This window comes from Carcharhinus amblyrhynchos, chromosome 16 (genome assembly GCF_965287045.1).
Source record: "Carcharhinus amblyrhynchos chromosome 16, sCarAmb.v2.hapA, whole genome shotgun sequence".
NCBI lineage: Eukaryota > Metazoa > Chordata > Chondrichthyes > Carcharhiniformes > Carcharhinidae > Carcharhinus > Carcharhinus amblyrhynchos.
In genome coordinates, this window is record NC_137339.1 from 24,337,231 (window position 1) to 24,363,753 (window position 26,523).

Here is a 26,523-nt window from a genome sequence, read left to right on the forward strand (position 1 = left end):
TAAGTCACGGGTAGATAGGTTTCTGATAGACAAAGGAATTAAGGGTTATGGGGAGAAAGCGGGAAAGTGGAACTGATCCACTTCAGATCAGCCATGATCTTATTGAATGGTGGGGCAGGCTCGAAGGGCTAGATGGCCTACTCCTGCTCCTATTTCTTATGTTCTTATGTAGATCACCATCAGCTCCAATGCTGTGTGCTTTCACTTTTGCAAATATTCTCTTCATCACCAAAATGTGGTGGAATTTTACCTCATGAAATTTTTTTAAATGCTTGTGTTTATCATGCATCTAATACCCAAAATTTATATACTGCAGGGATCTGCGATTCAATCGTATTAAGGAAATTCGACCAGCAGCCTTTAGGAGACTGAGGAATCTGAACACATTGTGAGTGCAAAATTTTTACTCTCTTCATGTGGGCATATGTATTAGACGAAGGATCATCCGGATTCGAAACATTGGCTCTATTCTCTCTCCACAGATGCTGTCAGACCTGCTGAGTTTCTCCAGCATTTTCTGTTTTTGTTTCAGATTCCAGCATCGGCAGTTAAAATTTTAAGTTTTTAATGTTTAAAGTTTATTTATGAATGTCACAAGTAGGCTTACGTTAACATTGCAATGAAGTTACTGTGAAAATCCCCTAGTCACCACACTCCAGCGCCTAAGAATTTAGCATGGCCAATGCACCTAACCAGCACATCGTTTGGACAGTGGGAGGAAACCAGAGCACCCAGAGGGAACTCATGCAGACACAGGGAGAACTCCATGCAGACGGTGACCCAAGGCTGGAATTAAACCCGGATCCCTGGCACTGCGAGGCAGCAGCGATAACCTCTGTGCCACCGTACTGCCCAGTATTTTGCCTTTATACACATTAGAGCTTGGAACATGTTGACAATTAAACCATCTGAGTGTTTTGTGTACTTGGGGTTGGGTCCAGGATCTGCCCAATGCAAAAATCACTGTGCGGTATTTAATGTTCTGCTGGAGTTTGGATTCCCTCCTGACTAGTGGAGGTCGATCTTTTATTAGTAGTTGGGCAGAAAGTCTGGCAGCTTGGAAAGGTTAATTGGATTATAAATGCTGTTCATTTTTTGACAAGTTTTGTATGGTAAAGTTGGGTTGAGGTTGCTGGCTTTATTGATGGAGCTATTATTACCTCTGTGGCCCTTTTGAAGCTGATATTACTGCAGGTATCAATTGACCCAAAGCAGCTGTAAACAGCATTGTGTGAAATGTTGTGTTACGGTTACAACTCTTTGACTATAAGGGTTGAATGAACATGTTGATGGTTAGACATTCTGCTGTGTTGAGTTGTTTCTATCGGTGCTTTACCCATTATAATTCACAGTTCCACAAGGAAAGAAACTTTTACATGGTTAGATGCTTTCATTCCTTCTACAAAGAATGCTGCTGCTTATCAAGTCTGGTGTTTGCATTTCCATTGAAATGGATAACATTTGAACCACTTTGAACTGATGATTGATGACATGTTCTTGAGAATAAAAATAAAGAATTGTTTTTTTTTAACACTCTTTCTTCCTTGCAGCTGTGTGTGCATTCAGACTGTTTGAGCAATGTCGCTGATTGCAATTTTATTTTAAGTCCACTGTATATTTGTTATGGTCTGAAATATCTCTTCCTCCACATTTCTTTTTTCTCCTTGGGCCTTTGATCTTGAATTAGTTGCTAGGAAGCTTGCGACAGTGGCCCCACAGTGTTGCCATAACCTCCAGATCAATCTACAGCCACATTCAGGAACCTGATCTTCCCAGATTCCATAGTAGTGCATCAACTGTCCCTTTTATAAAGAAAATTCATAACATTCAATATGTTAGATAGTTTCAAAATGTAATAAAATGCGAGTGAACGGATGGTTCCAGGGAGCTAACTTTTTAAAATAATTATTGAAATTTAAAATGAAAGGTGAAATTGATGCATGCACTCTCTTCCAAGACAGATTTCACCTGCCAGAAACGCTTATCAACAATGTTTTGTGTGCTCACATATGTTTTTCAGTCTCTTAAAATAAGTTGGTGTAAAATCAGTGGTAGGGATAGGATTAAATGATTTCCTACTTGCCATTATTGGCACTCTGGCTCCATGCCAAGAGTTGGCATTTCTTAAATGTGTCATGAAGGATAAACATTAACTAACTCTCAGCTTAAATTGTCAGTGTTGAATGTCTTAAGTACTTGAAGCAAAGGCAGCTGGACCAATCTATAGCAAAAACCACTGTGCCAGGAACGTTTCGATCATTTTTTATTCTCAAGTGGGTTATTTTAATTTTGCACTTCCCTTTGGTTTTTTACATTGCTCTTCAACCTTTTTTACTCACCCCCTCCTAACTGACTAGATGGACCTTTCAATTGACCTCCATCAGCATCTGGTAACTTCAAAGAGTTTGCGTGGGGTATGAATTGGTACACTCTGCTTTTTTGCTGCCTCCCAAGATTTTTCCAACGCTAAATGGTGCAGGAGTTAGGATCCTACTTTTCAGTATTACTCATTAATGGCTGAGAACAGAGGGGAAAGCTGTTTTGTCCCCCGGAACTAGCTGCTTTTATGCAGATTAACTTGTAAATCACCACACTATAAGGAAAGGCATTAGAAAAGTAGCTAAAACCTTAATGGGTGAAATGCCTTCCATCTGGCTGGTCAGCTGTTAAAGAGATACTCGGGGGTGGGGGGTGGGGTGCAATGTGGAATTATTCCTCCCTTGACTCTACATCTAAATGTTGTTCACCAGAGCAAACCCACACCAACACAGGGAGAACATACAAACTCCACACAGACAGTGACCCAAGCCAGGATTTGAACTCGTGTCGCTGGTGCTGTGAGGCAACAGTGCTAATCACTGTGCCAACGTGCTGCTACGTAGAGCCAGTTTCAGAAGATTTATCTGCAGGAATGGCATTTATGCAGGGCAGTGAGCAACAACTTTTCCATAGCAAAAACCTTTTCCATAGCAAAACCCAAAATGCTTCAGAGGAACATAATCAGACAATGTTTGATACCAAGCCAAATATGATATTGGAAAAGGGGACTAAAACCTTGTTCAAAGAGTTCTGTTAAACAAGGTTTTGAAGGTAGAGGTATGAAGAGGCAGGGAGGTTTAAGAAGGGAATTTCAGAGCTAGGGCCTTGATGGCTAAAAGCACATTACTGGTGTTGGGGATGAAAATATAGGGAATACATATATGATTAATTTTGAAAGAAAACAGTGCTCTCAGAGGACTTGTGAGGTTACAGAGGTGGGACGTGACAATGCCTCGTATGGATTCAAACAGGAGGTTGAGAATTTTAAATGTTGAGGTGTTATTGAATGTTGAGATGTTGTTGTAGATTAGTGAGTATCAGAAAGATGGGTGAACAAGACTTGGTGCCAGTTAGTATATGGGCAGCTGAGCTTTCAATGAGCTGACGTTTGTAGAGAGTGGAAGTTGGGAGCCCAACCAGGAAGGCATCAGGAGGCGAAAGTCTTGGTCATGGAGAGGATGTGATGCTTGGAAACTTGGCTCCTGGTCAAAGGTTTCAAACGTCTGGCTCAGCCAGAGATAGTGGTGGGGCTGGAATTGGCAGCAGGAGAATGGAGTTAGCAGTGAACACAGGTAAAGATAGTGACAATGACCTTCTCAATGTTTAATGGAGGAAATTGCAGCATATCCAGCATTGGATGTTGGACAAATGATTTAACAACACGAGGCGTTGGATAATGAGATCACCCTGGCTGTTATCAGTACCCATCTGGAACCTAATAAGAGCTGTGGCTCAGTTTGTAACACTCTCGCTTCTGAGTCAAAGTTATAGATTCAAACACCATGCCCGAAACTTGAGCTCAAAAACCAAGGCTGACACTCCAGTGCAGTCCTGAAAGAGTACGTAATCCAAGGTGCCGGCTTTCAGATGAGGTATAATGTTATAGATAATTTCAGATAAACTGAGGCCCAATCTGTTGTTTCGGGTGGATGTAAAAGATTCCCATGACACTATTTTCAAAACAGAGCAGGGGAATTCTCTCTGGTGTCCTCGCCAATTTTACCCCCAGTCGTAGTCACTATAACAGATTATCTGCTCACTGTCATATTGCTATTTGTGGGATATTGCGGTGCATAAATTGGCTGCCCTCTTCCATCCATTACAATAGTGACTACACATTAGAAATATTTCATTGTACCTTGGGAAGTGCTGTGGCCATGAAAGGTACTGCATAAGTACAAGTTTGTCTGACAGACAGGATGCAGATGAGAAATGGGAGTCAACCACAGGTAGATGCTTGGGGAATTCATGGAAATAGGCCGGGGGGTGGTGGTAGTGCGGTAAGAGAAGCAATTGCAGGAGAATCTCTCCCTGACCATTTTTAAATTGGTAAGACTGGAACCAAAGAGAGTGCTGGTTATTTGTGATGCAGCTTTTCCGAGCACATTGGTCCCTGAGTAGCTTTAGTTACAAGCTGCTATTACTTTCATTTCCTCCCACCTGAAGAGCCCAGTCCTGCTTTGTATTGGATCTGCGTCTTCGCTCCGAATCACATTGTTGTCGAGTCTTCACTCACTCACTTTTCACCTCCAAGTCCAACTCAGCTGGAGAGGTTTTGAAGATTGATATCATGCTAACTGTGTCAAAGACAAGAGAGATTGAGAACAATGGGGCAGGATGGTGTAGCCCAGGCACAGCCATGAGGATGTCATTTACAGCTTTGATTAGGGTAAACAAATTCAACACTTTATTTTCGGTACGGTTTAGTACAGTTGAAATTTCCAAGATTTTGGTGCAGCACGGACTCTATTCTTCCATTTTACTTAAGTTCTTATTTACTTGAGCAGAATTCTTGCTGGGGAAAAAGAATCAAAATTTACCTGTTAATTTAGCAGTTCAAATTTCCATTTCTCGTGTGCCAGACTCATTTGAATCAGTGGGGTATTGGCTCATTCTCTGAAATCTCCCAACATTCTTTATTTTGACATGCAGTAAGGCTTCGATACAGAAGGAAATTACTGTTTTAAGAAGGAAACTGCCCAGCAGTATCTTGTACAAACTTGGTGACTGAACTATGTCTTAACACACACACATTCACTAATCCAATAGAGCGGTAAATAATCTAAACGTTAATTTTCCCCTGGGATTTCGTGCGGTAGTTGATGTATGACATTTCAAAAGAAACAGAAGTATTTTCTTCTGCAGTTAGCTGCTTGGATGGTACTTTTGTTTTAATTTGCAGCCACTTAATAGAAGTGTGACAAGAAGTGAATGATCTGATACGAATATGAGCTTTTTGTAAGATTGTTATCTTTCATGATTGTGTCTTTAATTAAGGGTAAAATGGAGGAATGAAGGGTTCATGTGACATATCCTGAATTCTGCTGGGCGTAAGCCTGGATGGCTTGGGTGTTAAATATTAAACAAGACTGGAAGGTTTGCCTAACTTTGGCTTGAGGGAGGAATCGCTGTAAAAGCTAGTGTGGGGATTCAAAGTCTATTTGTATCAGGTGGAAGGTGCTGTTGAAGGATCCTTGGTGAGTTTCTGCTCTGCATCTTGAAGATCCTACACACTGCTGCCACGCTGAGTTGGTGGGTGGAGGGAGTGTATATTTGTGGAAGGAGTGTCAATTTGTCCTGGATGATGTTGAGTTTCTTGAGTATTGTTAGAGCTGTGCTCACCCAGGCAAGTGTAGTGTGTTCTATTACACTCTTGACTTATACCTTGTAGATGGTGGACTGGCTTTTGGGAGTCAGGAGATAAGTTACTCACCACAACGTTTAGAGCCATAATATTTATATGGCTGGTCCAGCTCAGTTTCTAGTCAATGGTAGTCCCCAGGAGGTTGACCATGGGGGATTTACCAATAATAATGCCATTGAGCGTCAAAGGATGATGGTTAGAATCTCTCTTGATTGATATGATTATTGTCTGACATTTATGTAGCATGAATGTTCATTGCCACTTGTCAGCCCAAGTCTGAATATTGTCCAGGTCTTGCAGCATTTGCATATGGGCTGCTTCAGTATCTGAGGAGTGGCAAATGGTGGTGAATATTGGGAAATCATCACTGAACATCCCCCACTTCTGACCTTATAATAGAAGGAAAGTCATTGATGAAGCAGCTGAAGATGGTTGGGCTTAATTTGTCGAAGCTGGAAGATCCGCCCAGCTTTGACTAAGGAGAGAAAATTCCAGGCTATTGCTTACTGCAGTTTGGGAATTCAAAGTTATCTGCCTGGAAAAGGAAAATAAGGCAAGGAAGACCTCGGGAGCTGAAAATCACTTTGGACTGGTTGTGGGAAAATAGTGTCTACCTAAGGAATCAAGTAAAGTTTAACCATGGAGGGAGATTTTCAATTGCATTAAAGCATTAACAAGGATGTTTTCTGTAGATTAGAGTCTAAATTACCTAAAAATAATGTTTAATCAACATTGCTTTCTGTAATGAAAGTCTTAAACCTTGAAATCTTGTCAGGTGATTCTTTCTGTTAGTCCCGGAAGGTTTGAATATCTTTTTTGAAGTTATTGTTATTTACGGAGATTGTGTCAAACCAACTGGCTCTCGGGAGGTAGGTTGGTGAGACACCTGACATCCTTAAGTTGAGATGTATTTTTAACACCTGCAAGTCAGATTCCCAGACCTCTGGGAATACTGACAAATGGAAGGTGGACACAGAAAGAAGTCTCACAACACCAGGTTAAAGTCCAGTAGGTTTATTTGAAATCATGAGCTTTTGGAGCACTGCCCCTTCATCAGGTGAGTGGAGCGGTGAGTTCACAAACACAGCACATATAGGCAAAGGCATAATTGCAAGATAATGGTTGGAATGCAAGTCTTTACAGATAATCGAGTCTTTACAGGAACAAACAATGTGTATGGAGAAAGGGAAAATCACAGGTTAAAGAGGTGTGAATTGTCTCAAGCTAAGACAGTTAATAGGACTTTGCAAGCCCAGGCCAAGTGGTGGGGGTTACATATAGTGTGCCATGAATCCAAGATCCTTGTTGAGGCCATCCTCATGCGTCCTCATACTCCATGAATGGAAGATGAGAAGGTCATGATCCAAGAATAGATGTGTTCATTAGTGGAGCGGGACCATTGACCCACTAAGCTTACCTTTTAAACACCATGTAATAGAACCCCCATGACCATGTCCTCTCCACATATCCCATCCCACCCACCCAATCATCTCCTGTGATATCTGACTTCCCTCACTACCTCAACCCCCTTTTTTCTGGTTCCCGTATCCCATATATGATTTTTGAATTCTGTCACAAGGCCTTTCTTTATCTCTTGCTAATATCACTTCTGCCATTTCCACTACAGTCCATTCGAGTACATCACACATATTCTATTTCTTTTCCTGCATATGGTGTTTTTCTCTTGTACCCCCTCTCCTCCCTTAGTCTGTTCCTCTTTACATTTAATCATGTTAGAGTCTGCCAGTCTTAATAAAATATCAGCTTCTACAGACACTGCCTGACCTGCTGAATATTTTCTGCATTTATTTTCCCTCAAATTCATCTGCTGGTGTAGATGCGGAATGGAAAATCTTCCCATTTCAGGCATCTACTGACAGAATTGGTTGCTCCCAATATCAGTGTAACACAGCCAGATAAAGACTTTAGCTGCTTTTTCATTTGCTGCAACAATATTCTTCAGCCCAAGCTGAGCACCCCGCCCTGCAGTACCATTGACACTATCCACTCCAACACCTACCCCCTCTCTCCCCTGCACCCCCTCCAATGTCTCATGTGAATCATTAGATCTATCCCACTGCAGGAAATGCCTTTGACTTGCTCAGACTGGTTTTACATTGGGATCCATGTTAAGAAACAAAATGAATCCAATTTGGACTTGAGCTTGAGTAGTCATAGAACCCCCTACAGTGCAAAAGGAGGCTGTTCAGCCCATTGAGTCTACACTGACAACAATCCCACCTATCCCCGTAACCCCACATATTTATCTTCTTAATTCCTGTAACACTAAGGGGCAATTTAGCATGGCCAATTCACCTAACTCACACATCCTTGGACAATGGGAGAAAATTGGACTCGAAGAAAACCCACACAGACATGGGGAGAGTGTACAAACTTCACATACTCAGTGATCCAAGCTAAGAATCAAACCCGGGTCCCTGGCACTGTGAGGCAGCAGTGTTAACCACTGTGCCACTGTGAAAATGATGTGGATGTGCCGGCGTTGGACTGGGGTAAACACAGTAAAATGTCTGACAATACCAGGTTTTAGTCCAACCGATTTATTTGATAGTAAACTCACAAGCTTTCGAGGTTTCCCTCTTCGTCAGGTGAATGGAGAGTTCTGGCCAGAACTCTCCATTCACCTGATGAAGAGGGAAACCTCGAAAGCTTGTGCGTTTACTATCAAATAAATCGGTTGGACTAAAACCTGGTGTTGTCAGACTTTCCACTGTGAAAAGCCAGTGACTTATTTACAGTGCCACCCAGTTGCCAGATATATATAACATATAATACATTTTATTAAGGTTTTAATGTCTAAGTGCTGGATCCACAGGAAAGCAGTTGATGCTTACTAAATAATGAAATGTTAATACAGAGGCCTCTTAAAGGTCTCATTATAATTTTAACATGACTTGATCTCACTGGGGTGCTGTTTCGCAAGCTGTTGTAAAGAATTGCTTCATGTATTCTGGGACTTTGACCATTGTGTGCCATCTGAAGCAATTTCCTTTTTTATTGTTTCCACATACTTCACAACAATCCATCTTGATTGCTTATTCCCTTTCTGGCCTCTTCACATCAGAACAGTGTAGGGTTTTTATTTTGCTGACTTTATTTTTGCTGCAACTCCGAAAGCACAGGGTTACTTTTCAGAGTTCTGCTCGATGAATTTTTCCCGGTTTCTCATTGTAAAAACAAGCGCTGCCTTCATCTTTTAGGAAATATAAAACAAACATTGAAAGTTTCACTTTGACCTCCCGCGGAGACTCATGACACGCTTTCTCTTCTCTCATCATCTATTCCACTTTGTTTAGCGAGAATGGCCAGTCTCCCTACATGACTTACAGTTCATTAGTGTCACAAGTAGGCTTACATTGACACTGCAATGAAGTTACTGTGAAAGCCCCCTCGTCGCCACACTCCACGGCTACACTGAGGGAGAATTTAGCATGGCCAATGCACCTAACCAGCATATCTTTCGCACTGTGTGAGGAAACCGGAGTACTTGAAGGAAACCCACGCAGACACGGGGAAAACATTCAGACTCTGAAAACACAGTGACCCAAGCTGGGAATCAAACCTAGGTCCCTGGTGTTGTGAGGCAGCAGTGCTAACCACTGTGCCACCCATGCTCATTTATAGTTGGAAGTTGGTATGTCAGGCTGTCCTTGGGATATCAGAATGACAAACCAGGAGTGAAAAGATGTAGATTTATGTAGTTAAATGAATCGTTTGTCGATCAACTTCTGAAACCATCAGCAGGGGGGAGTTGGGGAGCTGATGGGTCTAATATGCTACCAACTAAGGACATAATTTGTAATTGCTGTTAATGGCAAGCAGAATATATACAAGTTTTAATCAAAGTTTACAGGAGAAAAGCACTAGCTTCCTCTCAAGAAATGCTCCAATTTGATCTTGTTTTTAACAGACTGGGTTGAATGTCAGAGCAATGATAGTGGGTTATGTTTAATGTATTTTGTGGTCTTTTTTGTCCTTTTTAATAAAGTGATTAGTTTTTCTTTTCAGCACTTAACAGATTTTAAAAAAATTAAAATTTAAAAATTTTAAACTTTTAAAATTTAAATTAAAAAAAAACTCCACAGATGAATTATAGGCACTGTGAGCAAGTTATAAAGTTAACACCAAGTTTCACCCTGCCACAGGGCAGCCTGCAAGAGCAGTCTATGTGAAAATAGTCAAGAGCAGGGAAAGAGTGGGGTAGAGGGGGTGAAACTAAGTGGAAAAGGGGTGATGCTGATTGAGGACAAAGGAAACAATGAAGAAAGGATGGGCAGGAATAAGTCAAATGGATGGCACGGAGGCACAGTGGTTAGCACTGCTGCCTCAGAGTGCCAGAGACCCAGGTTCAGTTCCATCCTCGAGTCACCACCTGTGTTGAGTTTGCACATTCTCCCCATGTCTCTGTGCCTTTCCTCCCATAGTCAAAAGATGAATGGGTCAAGTTGATTTGACCATGCTAAATTGCCCCTTACTGTCAGGGGGATTAGCAGGGTAAGTAGGTGGGATTACGGGGATAGGACCTGGGTGGGATTGTTGTCGGTGCAGGTTCGATGGGCCAAATGGCCTCCTTCTGCACTATTGGGATTCTATTCTATGAAAATGGTAAGGTGAAGGTAATGAGGTGAGGTAAAGATGGAGCAGGTAGAAGGAAGAGTGAAATAGATGGGAGGGGAGCTATAACAGTTGAGGGGAATGTAAGGGGAAAATAAGGGTATGTAAAATGGCAGTTGCACAGAACTGTAGATTATATCAGATCCAGTTTGGGTATTCTATAAAAAAAACTTGCTTATTTATTGATTTCCAAATATAAACAGTGACTGTTTGAAATTAATGACTTGTCAAATGTTTTTACATGTTCTTTAGCTTGCGGGGAAAAGTTGGTATGCAAGCTGTTCTATAGTATGACTGGATCTGAGGAATAGCATTATAAGTTCAGTAAATATTTCACTTCTGTCTCTGTTGATACCACATTAAGCAGATGGGAGAGCTGCTCTTTTCAGTAATATAAATATATAATAAGAGAGAACTTCGAGCATATTTGGAATCAATAAGCCAGAATATTCACCGGACAGCAGCTGAAAGTAAAATGGATATGTGTAATGGCTTTGGTGATCAACTTAATAGTTTGAATATTATAGACCTACATCAGAAATCATTGCCCAGTGGGAACAATCGTTACTCAGTGCCCGTGGGAATTGTTAACTTCTCAATATAGAAACACCAACTCAAACCAGAAGGAAAGACAGACTTTGAATAAATCATGCTGACATATTGTCAGACCAGGCACTCAGTGATTGAGAATCTCTGACAATAGCATTGATTTTCATTGAAAGCAAGTATTATTATTCAACTAATCTATTATTCATTTAATAGAAGTGAAAGACATTAACAGAATTTCTTTACCCACAAATGATATTTCTGATGGGTTGACACGTGTGCTTGATTTGGGTGCGCACAGCATAAAACCGAGGCCAGTAAAATCTTGAACGAAATCCAAAAAAAGTTGTTACTTTATCAGTTGGAAAAACATAGAGTTATGATTTACTTTCAACTGTCGTTGTTTTCCTCATCCTTTGTGTGATATGATTCTATCATTAGTTTCCATCTTTTAAAAACTTAACGGAATAAAGCAAAGTAAATAAAGTAAGAATTCCCAGAAAGGACAAAACATTCTGAGGTTAAATTATTCTTGAAGCTTTGTTGATTTTTCATTTTCGGCAAATGCTTAAGTTGAGCTGTGTTCTTGTCATTACTTCTCGGAGGCATCTTGGCAGATTATGTGGTCCATCTGAATTTCAAGGTTATTTCCGCTAGTACTGGAGATAATTTGTCCTGAGCAGTGACAGGCTATTGAGCATTGACAAATATACTTACCTTAATTAGGAATTGTTTCCATGACCGAGGGGAGATTTCTGATAGAATTTCAGAGGAGAAATCTAAAGGTTCCCATGCGTACTTTTAAATGAATGAATTGTCGTAATTACCACATGGCTTTTCATTCATAATCTGATCATTTGAATGAATAAGAGCAAAAAGAATGAATGTTATGAGCATTTACTCACTTGCTTTCATTAAATATTTATACATTTGCAATGAAACCAACTCATTAACTGAAGGAAGGACGTGCAAAACGACAAGGATGTGCTGCTGTCTAACCCTCGTATCTGAAGAATCTGACCATTCAATGAACAGCCATACTGTTCTAGTGCAGCGACAACACTGGTGTCTGTCTGACAATGTGAAAAGCTGGCCTATCCATAAAATGCAGCTCAAATCCAACCCAGCCCATTACCAGCCCATCAGTCTGCTCTCATTCATTAGCAAAGTGATGGACGGTCTCATTGACGGTGTTACCAAGCAGCACCTATTCAGCAACGACCCTGCTCACTTAACATACGGTTTGCGATTTGACCACAGACCCCGTTTACAACCTTGGTCCAAACATGGGCAAAAGGTGAATTCCAGAGGCAAGGTGAAAGTGATTGCCCCACCAAGTGTGGCTTTGAGGAGGCCTAGCAAGATGGAGGTCAATAATAGTCAGTAGGAAAATTCTCCACTGGTCATATCACAGAGGAAGTTGATTGTGTTGGTTGGAGGTCAATTATTTCAGTCCCAGGATTTGGCATTCTTCAGGGGAGCGTCTGAGGCTTATCTTCAGCTGCTTCGTCTGTGACTTTCCTTCCATCATAAGGCAGAGTGGGATGTTTGCGAATGATTACAACTCAGATAGTGAGGCAGTCTGTGTCATCATGTTCCAAGACCAGGAGAATATTAAAATTTGGACTGATGAGCGACAAGTAACACTTATGCCATACAAGTGCCAGGTAATGACCATCACCAACAAAAGAGAATCTAACCATTTCCCCTGAATGTTTGATACCATCACTAAACCCCTCCGTCAATATCTTCTGGGTTGCCATTGACCAGAAACTTAACTGGACAAGCCATATAAATACCATGACTGCAAGAGCAAGTGAGAGGCTGGGAATTCTCTGATGAGTAACTCACCTGTTGATTCTCCAAAGCTTGTCTCTTAAAGACACAAGTCAAGAATGTGATGGAATTCTTTCCACTTGCCTGGACAAGTGTAGTTCCAAAAAAGCTCAAACTCAACAGCATTCAGGCAAAACAGCCTGCGTGATCCACACCCCGTCCACCAAGTTAAACACTCACTCCATCACTGGCACACAGCGGCAGCAGCGCGTACTGTCTGCATCATTACAGTAACTTGCTTTAGCCGCACTTTCAAAATCTGCGACTTCTACCACCTGGAAAGACAAGGACAGCTGATACATGAGAACACTACTATCTGTAAGTTCGTCTCCAAGTCATACAATATCTTTAAAATATATTGCCATTCCTAAGCTGTCACAGGGTTAAAATACTGTAATTCCCTCCCCACTTGCACTGTGAATGTACCTACCTACACCACATGGACTGCAGCAGGTAAGGAAGGCACCACCACCTTCTCAAGGGCAATTGTCTATGGCGCTCACATTCATAAGAACATAAGAACATAAGAAATAGGAGCAGGAGTAGGCCATCTAGCCCTTCGAGCCTGCCCCGCCATTCAATAAGATCATGGCTGATCTGTCGTGGCTCAGTTCCACTTTCCTGCCCTCTCCCCATAACCCTTAATCCCTTCTCTTATCAAAAACCCATCAACCCGCATCTTAAAAATATTTAGCAAGGCAGCCTCCACCACTTCAACGGGCAGAGAATTCCAGAGATTCACCACCCTTTGAGTGAAGAAGTTCCTCCTCAACTCCGTTCTAAACCGCCTCCCCTTTATCTTGAGGCTGTGCCCCCTAGTCCTACTGTCTTTTTTGAGCGGGAAGAGTCTCTCCACCTCTATCCTATCCATCCCATTCATCATCTTATACGTCTCAATGAGATCTCCCCTCATTCTTCTAAACTCTAACGAGTACAAGCCTAGTTTATTCAGCCTCTCCTCATAGCTCAATCCCCTCAACTCCGGTATCAGCCTAGTAAACCTCCTCTGCACTCCCTCCAGGGCCAAAATATCCTTGCGCAGGTGCGGCGCCCAAAACTGCACACAGTACTCCAGCTGCGGCCTCACCAATGCCCTATACAGCTGCAGCAAGACCTCCCTACTTTTATATTCAATCCCCCTCGCTATGAAGGCCAGCATCCCATTCGCCTTCCTGACCACCTGCTGCACCTGCAAGCTGGGTTTTTGCGATTCATGCACAAGGACCCCGAGGTCCCTCTGCACCGTCGCCTGCTGCAGTTTTTCGCCACGTAAGTAATAGTCCTTCCTACCATTCTTCCTACCAAAGTGGACCACCTCACACTTGCCAACATTAAATTCCATTTGCCATTTCCTGGCCCATTCGCCCAGCCTATCTAGATCCTTCTGCAGACTCTCCACACCCTCCGCACAATTTGCTGTTCCCCCAATCTTGGTGTCATCAGCAAATTTCGACACCCTGCACTCGGTTCCCTCCTCCAGATCATCTATATAAATGGTAAATAGCTGAGGCCCCAGCACCGACCCCTGGGGCACCCCACTAGTCACCATCCGCCAATCCGAATAGCACCCATTGACCCCCACTCTCTGCCTCCTATTTGACAACCAATCCTCTATCCACGCTAACACCCTACCCCCAACTCCATGTCCCCTGACCTTCTGCAATAACCTCTTGTGAGGTACCTTGTCAAACGCCTTCTGAAAATCCAGAAAGACCACATCCACCGGCTCTCCTCTATCCACTGCCCTAGACACATCCTCATAGAACTCCAGTAAATTTGTCAGACACGACTTCCCTTTAATGAAACCGTGTTGCGTCCGCCCTATCAAGCAATTCCCTTCAAGATGCCTCGCAATTTCCTGCTTAATGATGGATTCTAACATTTTACCTACCACAGACGTTAAACTAACCGGCCTATAATTCCCCACCTTTTGCCTGGCACCCTTCTTAAACAACGGCGTAACATTAGCCGTTTTCCAATCTTCCGGCACTTCCCCGGAATCCAGCGACGTCTGGAAAATAACCACCAAGGCATCCACTATCACCTCCGCCATTTCTTTCAGAACCCTCGGATGCATTCCATCCGGTCCTGGGGACTTGTCCACAATCAGCCCCTCCAGTCTGTCGAGCACCACCTCTCTAGTAACAGTAATGTCATTAAGACCCTCCATTCCTACCACCTTTCCATCGCTAACACCCGGCAAATTATTCACGTCCTCCTCCGTGAAGACAGAAACAAAAAAGTTATTCAAGACCTTCGCCATATCCCCATCCCCTACCACTAGCTCCCCTTTCTCATCCTCTAAGGGACCAACGTTCACCCTAGCCAGCCTCTTCCTTTTTATATATTTATAAAAACTCTTGCTATCCTTTTTTATATTAAGTGCTAGCCCAGCCTCATAGCTTCTCCTACCCTCCTTTATCAACTTCTTTGTCAATCTTTGTTGACATTTAAACCTTTCCCAATCCTCTTCTCGCCCACTGCTCTTAGCTACTCTAAATTCCTTCGCTTTTAATTTAACACTTTCCTTCACCTCCTTCGTTATCCACGGCTTATTACCTCTCTTCCTACTGTCCTTTTTAACCATCGGAATAAATTTCTGCTGAGCACCAAGAAAGATCTCCTTAAAGATCCTCCACTGCTCCTCAGCAGACCTACCTTCCAACACATTCCCCCAGTCCATATTCGCCAATTCTTCTCTCATCCTACCATACTCCCCTCTATTCAAACAAAGGACGCGTGTCCGGGAACCCACTTTCTCCTCCTCCATCTGCACCAGAAACTCCACCATACAATGATCACTCTCTCCAAGAGGATCCTTCACCGCAAGGTCCCTAATTCTACCCGCCTCATTACATAGCACCAGATCCAAGATAGCTTGCTCCCTCGTCGGCTCCAACACACACTGTTCAAGGAAATTATCCCGGCAGCATTCCAAGAACTCCTCCTCGAGCCCACCTCGTCCAACATGGGTCGACCAATCAATATGCAGATTGAAATCTCCCATAACTACTGCCGTCCCATTCCTGCACGCCGCACTTATTTGCGCGTTAACAGCCCGCCCCACCTCCAGATCATTATTCGGGGGCCTATAGACGACACCCACCAGCGTCTTCCTCCCTTTGCTGTTCCTAATCTCCACCCACAACGATTCCACGTTCTGCTCTTTGGCTCCGATATCATCCCTTGCTACCACCTTGATACTATCCTTAATCAGCAGAGCTACGCCACCCCCTCTTTCCTCCTGCCTATCCTTCCTAAACACTTGATAGCCCTGTACATTCATCTCCCAGTCCCTGTCACCTTGCAGCCACGTCTCTGTAATGGCCACCAGATCGTATCCATTTGTGTCGATCTGCGCCACCAGCTCATCCACTTTATTCCGAATGCTTCGTGCATTCAGATAAAGCGCTTTCATCCCAGCCTTCACCTGGACCCTATTTGCCGTAACGCCACCAATTGGGACATCCTCGGCCTCTTCCCTTACCTGTACCCTATCCTTAACTTTAGACCTCGTAGCGTCACCTACCCTCGCACCCTCCCCCCCCCCCATGATCAATTCACAACAACAGGGGTTTACTGAGCAGATATCTGGAATGTGAAATGGGCTTTTTTCCCTAATAGTTAATAGAAAGTTAATAAAAGATGACCGAGCTTTTTAAAGTTCAGAGGTTTTGATAATGTAAATATGAAGAATATGTCCTATTGATCAATGAATCCGTTACTAGAGGGTATAAATTTAAAATATCAGCAAAAGAATCAAGGGAGAAGTTGAGAGAAAAGTTTGTTGGAGAGCATGAGCTTTCAGAATAAGTGATAAAATCAGAATCCTATTGGTTTTGAAATGAGAAGTGGATAAACACTTGAAGAATATTTGAAAGAACTGTTGAACTAAGTGGTTAAGTCTTTCAGAAAGCAACCACAGGGTAATGGTCTGAAAGGCCTCTTATGCTAATACATTCTCGGTTCTAAAACTGTTTATTAAGAAGGTGTATCATAGAATAGAATCATAGAATTCCTACTGTGCAGAAGAGGCCATTTGGCCCATTGAGTCTGTACCAACTCTCTTACAGAGTATCTTACCCAGGCCCTCTCCTCATATCCTATCCCTATAACCCCATACATTTACCATAGTTAATCCATCTAACTTAAACATCTTGGGGCATAAGGGGCAATTTAGCATGACCAATCCACCTAACCTGGACATCTTTGGACTATGCGAGGAAACCAGACCCAAAAGAAACCCACGCAGGTACAGGAAGAACATGCAAACTCCACACAGACAGTCATCCAAGGCTAGAATTGAACCCAGGTCCCAGGAACTGTGAGGCCGCAGTGCTAATTACTGTGCCACTGCGCTGTGTACTTAAAAGCTTGTTACTGCAAAACGTTTCACTTGGAAAATAGACACTAAGCTGGACAAGATGTAACAGGGGATTACTATTGCGGAAAGAGAGCAGATGTTGGCTGATGGGTTTTGTTATAATGATGTTGAATAAGTAACAGGCTGTTTTAAATAGTGATTACGCTGGCACATTATGTTAACGAAGAGAGGAAGAAATGATAATATTCTGAATATGATGTAGCAGTATCTAGATTGGACATGTGTGCTGGATATACCTTACTAAAAAATGGATCAAATTAGTTTGACTAAATGTAACAAGTATTTTCAGTCTGCAGTTAGGAAGACAATTGCAATGTTAGCATTCATGTTGAAAGGGCTAGAATACAAGAGCAGAGATGTACTTCTGAGGCTGTATAAGACTCTGGTCAGATCCCATTTGGCATATTGTGGGCAGTTTTGGGCCCCATATCTAAGGATGTGCTAGCTTTGGAAAGGATCCAGAGGAGATTCACAAGAATGATCCCTGCAATGAAGAGCTTTCATATGAGGAATGGTTGCGAATCTGGGCCTGTACTCATTGGAGTTTAGAACGATAAGAGGGGATCTCATTGAAACTTACAGGATAATGCGAGGCCTGGATAGAGTGGATGTGGAGAGGATGTTTCCACTAACGGGATAAACTAGAACCAGAGGGCACAACTTCAGGCTGAAGGGACGATCTTTTAAAACAGAGAGTGGCGAATCTGTGGAACTCTTTGCCACAGAAGGCTGTGGAAGCCAGTGGAAGCCAGGTCATCGAGTGTCTTTAAGACAGAGATAGATAGGTTCTTGATTAATAAAAGGATCAGGGATTATGGGGAAAAGGCAGGAGAATGGGGATGAGAAAAATATCAGCCATGATTGAATGGCGGAACAGACTCGATGGGCTGAGTGGCCTAATTCTGCTGCTATGATTTATAGTCTTATGGAAGCAGAAACTGAAGCCAGCTTGGATGGGATGGACTATTGATATGTGATTCAGGAATTTAGGCTATTTTTAACTGATGAAACGATGGATGTGGTGTTTCTGCCAAGTCTGCTTTTCAAGCCGGATATGTGATCTTTTGTTTGTGGAACTTTGTTTAATAAATCAAGGGCAGCTCAGTGGCACGGTGGCTAGTATTGCTACCTCACAATACCAGGGATCTGGGTTTGCTTCCTGGCTTAGGTCACTGTTTGTGTGGAGTCTGCGCCTCCTCCCTGTGTCTGTGTGGGTTTCCTCCGGGTGCTCTGGTTTCCTCCCATAGTCTGAATGCCATTCTGGTTAGGTGCATTGGCCATGCTAAATTCTCTCTTACTGTACCCGAACAGGCGCTGGAGTGTGGTGACTAGGGGATTTATACAGTAATTTCATTGCAGTGTTAATGTTAAGCTACTTGTGACACAAATAAACTTTTGAAAAAAGAGCTGAAGATGGAGTGCTGCCACTCTGATGAGATTTTACTGAGTAATTATATTTCTTTGAGTAGTGAAGATACTTCCACTAACTTTCTTTTTAAACATTAAGGAAGGTAATATTTTGTCAATTCTTTTTCCAATAATTGTAAGACTAAGAAAAAGCACTGGTACCATTGAATAGTGATTGGTTTATTGATTGTTGAGACTTGCTCATCAAATTTAAGTTTAAAAAAACTATTTCCATAGAATCATAGATTCTTTGTAGATAATTTTAGAAAAAACTTTTATTGGAGAAACAATTTGGTGCCTTTTGTAAGAGTATGTAGTACTGCCTTCTATTGATCTTCAGCCTCTTATGACCTCAGTCATGACCAAGAAGGTAGCTCTCCTGCTCCAAATCCAGATTAAATGATGATTTGATTGGATCAGGAATTATGGAAGACTTGAGCATCAACTTGACTGAGTTCAAAAAACCTTTACCTCAGAATTAACAGGTTCTCAAACCAAAACTTCAGATTGGTTTGAGAATCTCTAAATCAATGCAGTACTTACCTAGAGATCTTGCGGCACAGTGGTAAACGTCCTTACTTCTGAGTTAGAAATTCCAGATTCAAGCCCCATTCCAGGACTTGATGGCCAAGGAAAGTGTGTTCAGAATGCAGCTGAAGCAGGTTGAGTATCAACTTGTACATTTTCCCAACATAACGGCAATAACAGGCGGAGGAGTGGAAGAGATGCATGGTCACCCATGTGTTGGAAAGAAATTGGAGCCTCTCCGATCAATACCGCAGCTCCAGATTACAATGTTACCACAGCAACTTGTATACCTTCATGGGGGATGGTTGGATAGCTGGTGTGGTAGATCGGTGCCAACAGCACTCAGTTCTGGCTGGGCTAGATCCAGAACCTGCCTACTTGCACCAACCACGGTGCAGATCGTGGCAGTGTGGCTTGGACCTGCCTTCAGGCAGAGAAGTCCAGAAGAAGAATGCAGTACTGGGTGACTGCTGCGATAGTGGAGAATGCAACTCTTGGGTGAATCATTAGGTAATGATCTTTGTGAGGATGGTGGGATCTAACAAGTCTATAGTCAATTAAGTCTTTATTAACGTTGAAAGCTAACCTGTAATCTGGGAAATCAAGTAATCACTGTGCAGTGTGAAATTCTTTGTACCAAAAACAAAAAATGCTGGAAAATCTCAGCAGGTCTGACAGCATCTCTGGGGAGAGAACAGAGCCAACATTTTGAGTCTAGATGACCCTTCGTCAGAGCCCGTTTTTTCTTTGTAAATGATTATCAAAATAAAATCAACTTTGCGTACTTTGCTCACAATTTTAGTTTGTAACATTAAGCAAAGCAAACTAGAATACAAATGTTTTGAAATTATTTGCTTCTTTGTAGAACTTTTTAAGGGTTGACCATAATTGTATAAGAGTATGGGAGGGCTGGGAGAGCGGCAGCTTAATTCTTTGGACTTTAAACCAAAATTAGTATTTATAATGGCATTAGATGGTGGATTGAAAGAAGAAAAGTGTTCTTTGAATTCTGGTGCAAAGGATGGCACTTATACATTTCCCATGAAATAACTGACATGCAAGGCCAGATATTGCATGTTTTTGTGTCATATAATGTGACTTGTTGCATTGCGATGCAGGGAAATAGTCAAATTCCTTCCTTTGCTTCTTTTAGTGCATCAGCAAAATATTTATTTTGACCATTCCGGGAATCATCCGCCTAAAATTGAAAGTTTTTTTTATGTGTGGTGATCTAGTATTCCACAAAATCTCATACAGATAGTTAAACCATTCCAGTTGTTCCTCTGTGCAGTTGATGTTGGTCGATGAATTGTTTCGATAAAAGGAAGGTAGTCTTTAGCACTGTTACATTATCTGCTTCTGAGATTTCTACTACTTGGTCCTCATATATCTCTATTCATCAAGAATACTTCAAGCTGACTATGGCTTTCAGATTGTTTAGTTGTTATGATCTCAGTGGAGATAAGCACCAAAATCCTAATTATTTACTGAAAAAAATGAAATCTCAAAATTTCATTGTTTAAAACAAAAGGATTTTTACTATACAAGAGTCAAACAAAGCAATTTTATCTTGGATAATCTCTAAAACCTAGAATCAATGTAATCTAAATGTGAATAAATAAGCAAATTGTGAATTGATTATAAATTATACAGTAAATGGAAGATATAACTAAGGTAGATCTTATGAATTTCTCAACAAACCATACAGCATATAGGTCATCAATTTCAATCACAAAGTCCTTCAAAAATATCTTCCTTGTGGAGAATTTCAGCTCCTCCTCTTCTAGGAGTTAGCCTCATTCCCAACTGACAGCAACACACAACCGACCCCGGATCCTTAGGCACGGACTTCACCAAAAATGGCACCCATCTTCAGAAGCTCCCCTACTCTGCTTATGGAGATGTGGGTAATGTTGACCTTCCAATGTTATCTTCAAAAATGACAGCTGCAGCAACTACTGCACAAAGTAACTGGGAAAATCTGACCTCACAAGATTTCCTGCTGACCGCAGCACACCACATACCAGTAATCAGGATCTCTTCCATTAATGTTCAAAATTCTCTTGGCAATGTAACGGAGGAATGGGACCTGATCTGCATTGTTTTTTGTAAGAAAGTGCTGACCTTTTGGTTAACTCCCCCAGAGCATTGTCAGTGTGAAACACTGAATGTATGGTTCAGATTACAGTCATTTTTGAAAGCATGGTTAAGCTTTATTTACATTCTAGGATGTATTTAATATATTATTGTCACATGTATTAGTACACAGTGAAAAGTATTGTTTCTTGCACACGATACAGACAAAGGATACTATAAGGTGTAGAAAAAGCTCAACTTATTGCAAGGTAGGTCCATTCAAAAATCTAATGGCAGCAGGGAAAAACCTGTTATTTTGTGGGCTGTCATGTCTCCTCAAACTTTTGTATCTTTTTCTTAATGGAAGAAGGTGAAAGATGATAGATCCTGGGTGCATAGAGGAGCCTTTGATTATGTTGGCTGCTTTTCCAAGCAGTAGGAAGTGTAGACAGAGTCAATGGATGGGAGGCTGGTTTGTATGATGGATTGGGCTACATTCACAACCCTTAGTATTTTTTGTAGTCTTGCTCAGAGCAGAGCCATACCAAGCTGTGATACAACCAGAAAGAATGCTTTCGATGGTGCATCTGTAAAAGTTGGTGAGAGTTGTAGTGGACATGCCAAATTTCCTTAGTCTTCTGAGAAAGTAGAGGCATTGGTGCGCTTTCTTAACTATAATGTCAGCATGGAGGGATCAGGACAGGTTGCTGGTGATCTGTCACCTAGAAACTTGAAGCTCTCAACCATTTTCACTTTGCTCTCATTGATATAGACAGGGAAGTGTCGCCCTCTATGCTTCCTGAAGTCAATGACAATCTCCTTCGTTTTGTTGACATTGAGGGAGAGATTATTGTTGTCGCACCAGTTCACCAGATTCTCTACCTCTTTCCTGTCCTCCAACTCATCGTTGTTTGAGATCCAACCCACCACAGTGGTGTCATCAGCAAACTTGAAAATCGAGTTGGAAGTGAATTTGGCCACACAGTCATAGTGTATAACGAATATAGTAAGAGGCTGAGGACACAGCCCTGTGGGGCACTGATGTTGAGGATCATGAAAGGTGTTGTTGCCTATCCTTACTGATTCTGGTCTGTGAGTTAGAAAGTCTACGATGCGGTCGCAGAGGGAGGATCTGTGTCCCAGGTCATGGAGTTTGGAGATGAGTTTTGTAGGAATAATGGTTTTGAAGGCTGAGCTGTAGTCAATAAACAGGAGTCTGACATGGGCAGATTTGTTATCTAGGTGTTCCAAGGTTGAGTGAAAGATCAGGGAGATGGCATCTGCTGTGGACCTGTTGTGGCAGTAGATGAACTTTAGTGAGTCTGGGAGGCCGGAACTGATTCATACCATGACTAGCATTTTGAAGCACTTCATAATGATTGGATGTCAGAGCCACCAGTGTCATTAGGGCACCCTATCTGGCTTTTCTTTGTACAGGGCTGATGGTCATTATTTTGGAGCTGATAGGGACCTCAGATTGATGTAAAGAGAGGTTAAAAATGTCTGCTAATACCTCCGCCAGCTGGTTTGCGCAGTACCAGTAAATGGTACCCCAAATGTGCCAGTCACTTTCCTTGGGTTAACTTTGAGAAGGCTGATCTGACATCCACGATGGTGACCTTGGATACAGATTCAACCGAGACTTCTTGGGCTGAGGGCATGCTCTCACTGACCTCTTGCTCAAAATGGGCACAGAAATCATTGAGCTCATTGAAAAGAGGTACACTAGTGTTGGCAATTCTACATACCTTATCTAGTAGCCTGTTATGACTTGCAGACCTTGCCATCATTGGTGGGATTCTGTTTGGCTAGCCTGGGACTTTAGCTTGGTCTAGTACTGTCTTTCAGCGTCTTTGATGGATCTCTGTGGGTCATATCTGGAATTCTTGTATTGGTCAGGGTTGTCTGGACAACCTTGTCAGGAAAAGTTCCTGAGAGAATTGAAGTATTTGAATGTAATGGAAAAACCAAGCTTTCTTGAGGCAACGTAACATGGGAAATATTGGAAGTTCCAATTGAGGCCAAAAGAGGCTGAGAGTACCCAGGAGATGAGAGACTAAGGTATAAAAATGATTCTTTTTTTAAAATATAAATGAAAATAGATTGAGAATTTACAAGCCAGATTTATCGAAGTGACTTGTGTAAGGGCAAGTCCTCTGCTCATTGCTTCACTCCTCTTCATTTGTTTGTGAAAGCCTTACTTTTTCAATACCAATGAGAATACCATTGGGGGGGTAGTATCCCATATCAAATAACTTAGCTACCCTGAAACCTCATCAGCAGCTGACTTAATCTCTAACAGGGCAGAATTCCTTACAGATCAACATCAGTGCATCTGAAAAAACAAGTTATAAAAATCCTATCCACTGTGGCACAGTGGTTAGCACTGCTGCCTCACAGCTCCTGGCACCTGGGTCCGATCCCTGGCTCGGGTTATTGTCCGTGTGGAGATTGCACATTCTTCTCGTGTCTGCATGGGTTTCCTCTGAGTACTCAGGTTTCCTCCCACAGTCCAAAGATGTGCGAGTTAGTTTGATTGGCCATGTTAAATTGCCTTTTAGTGTCCTAGGATGCGTAGGTTAGAGGGATTAGCGGGGCAAATATGTCAGGTTATGGGCGTAGGGCCTGGGTGGGATTGTTGTCAGTGCAGACTTGATGGGCCAAATGGCCTCCTTCTGCACTGCACTATGATTCTATGATTGTCAGTTGCGCATTACAGAGGGTGTCATGTTTACCAGGCTTGTATCTCTGATTTGTGGAGTTGGTAAATTGGGAATATTATCTGTGGGAATATTCTATTTGGATCGACAGGTTGGTCATCAAAACATTACCAAAAATAGGTACGATTTGCTTTTGCTATTTCAGTAAAGCTGTCCTCATCGTACTGCTATTGGGTTATTAATGTCCTTCAGTCGAAAGCGTTTAAGTAAAAGAGCAGACCTGAAGTGAAGAGCCCAGAATTTAAAAAGATTTGAAAGCCCAACACGGGTGGCCAGGCTTCTGGCTGTGCAGAGGGGGAGGGGCTCTGATCTGGAGAAAAGGAACACAAAGATTTTTCTTTGGGGCCTCAACACGAGATCTACAGCATTCTCTTGTATCAGGGCCACGCTGCAACAAAGTGCACCAAACAGTGTCGTACAACAATGTAATTGAATAGTGTGTGTGCTTCATGGAGATAATCAAGTGGCTGATGGGCCTGAGAGCACAGGAGTGCCGGTTGCCTGGTTATGGGCCTGGGAGTGACAGTCTCTCAGCGTGTGGGTACATTGTTTTTGTAATTAACATTTTAATAGGATGTGGGCGTCACTGGTTGGGCCAGCATTCACTGCCCTTCCCTAACTCTCCTCCATTTCAGAGGGCATTTGAGAGTCAACCATACTGTTGTGGATCTGGAGTCACATGTAGGCCAGACCAGGTAAGGATGGCAGATTTCTTTACCTAAAGGACATTAGTGAGACAGATGGCTTTTTTTTGCAACGATCGACAATGGTTACATGGTCACCATTCGGTTTTTATTTCCAGAATTTTATTGAATTCAAATTCCACCATCTGCTGTGGGTGGGATTTGACCCCATGTCCCAGATCATGCCAGGGCGTCTCTGGATTACTAATCCAGTGACAGTACCGCTATGCCACGGCTTCTCCAGAGTTGGCATCCGGCTGCAGGTCTGTGTGTATTGGTCTGTCCCTTTCAGTTACTTCAGGCAGAGGCCTCTGCACTGTACGCGGTTATGTGATCCATCTGAGGGGGTGGCAGGGACTTTGCAACTCACAAAAGGCACATTTCAAGAGAGAAATCCTGAGACTTCAGGTGCTAGTCTTACCTGAGAAAGAATGGCCACGAATTAGCAAATGACCTGATGATGTGAAATTTTAGGAATGATTAAGGATGGGCTGATGTAAGAGGAATGCCACCCCAGAATGCTGTGTCTTTCGACACAAAGATGAACTGTGCCTGGAGAACAGACTGTTATTCAAAGCAGATTGAATGATTACACCACCAGGAGAGAGGAAATGAAGTGTAAAGTTTATGTTGTGGACAAAATGAAGTGATTTACGGTCCGTAAGTAGACAGTTTTGGGCCCCGTATCTAAGGAACGATGTGCTGGCCTTGGAGGGGGTCCAGAGGAGGCTTACAAGAATAATCCCTGGAATGAAGAGCTTGTCGTATGAGGAACAGTTGAGGACTCTGGGCCGCTACTCGTTTGTGTTTAGAAGAATGAAGGGGGATCATATTGAAACTTCCATGATACTGCAAGGCCTGGATAGAGTGGACATGGGGAGGATGTTTCCACGAGTAGGAAAAACTGGAACCAGAAGGCACAACCTCAGGCTAAAGGGATGATCTTTTAAAACAGAGATGAGGAGGAATTTCTTCAGCCAGAGAGTGGTGAATCTATGGAACTCTTTGCTGCAGAAGGCTGTGGAAGCCAGGACATTGAGTGTCTTTAAGACAGAGATAGATAGATTCTTGATTAATAAGGGGATCAGGGGTTATGGGGAAAAGGCAGGAGAATGGGGATGAGAAAAATATCGGCCATGATTGAATGGCAGAGCAGACTTGATGGACCGAGTGGCTCGTGTGTCTTATGATAAACGAGGACACAGATATGCACATCTAGATATCATGCACAGATTGTAATTGGAGAAGTGTTGAATGAAAATTTTTTTTTAAAAAATGGCTGTTGGCAGGCTGCCATTGTTTGATAAACATCAAACTAAGGTCCTGTCGACCTTCTGTAGTGGAAAATAAAAGATCTTACAGCTATTATTCAAAAGTTATTATTCAGAGATGTGTAGGAGAATGCTCATTGGGTCCAGGCCAACAATTATTCCTCAGAAAACATCTAAACCCAAGGATCTGAACATTTGTAATGTTTCTGGGAGCTTGCTGCGTACAAATTAGCTGCTATATGTTCTACAGCAGTGATTGCACTTCAAGTACCTCACTGGCTACAGCGTGCCTCAGGGCATCCTGAGGCTGTGAAAGGTGCCGGTAGATCTCGTTTAGCAGATAAATCGCTTATTTTTTTCTCATGAAAATGGTACAAATCCAAACAACTGGCCCGTAAAGAGGACTGCAACAGGGAACGTGTTGTTCTTCAAAGAAAGCGGGAACAGAAGCCAGAAAGAAATAACCTTCTGCATTTAAAAAGGAGACTTCTGTGAGGGAAGTCAACACAAATAATGCCGTGCGCAGGAATACGATCCAGTGGGAATGAATCATAGATTCCTTACAGTGCATAAGACTCATCGTGTCTACACCAACTCTGACCAAGACTGTCCCAGACTGACTGCCTCTTTCTTCATTTCTATTTCTGCTGGAAATCTCAAAAATTGCACTGCTTCCATTTCCATTTATTGCTGTCACATGTACTGGTATACAGTGATAAGTATAGTTTCTTGCGTGCTGTACAGGCAAAACATG

General features: G+C 42.4%; 1 protein-coding gene across 2 annotated transcripts in view; it reads left to right on the forward strand.

The window, feature by feature from the left end:
* Positions 1-26,523, forward strand: part of LOC145353895 (peroxidasin homolog) — a 180,617-nt gene that overhangs the window by 68,184 nt on the left and 85,910 nt on the right. For both annotated transcript variants that reach the window (XM_080204846.1, XM_080204847.1), the window contains exon 2: positions 317-388. In XM_080204846.1, coding sequence (XP_080060972.1) covers positions 317-388 — 72 coding nt within the window. The remainder of the gene's footprint in view (positions 1-316; positions 389-26,523) is intronic.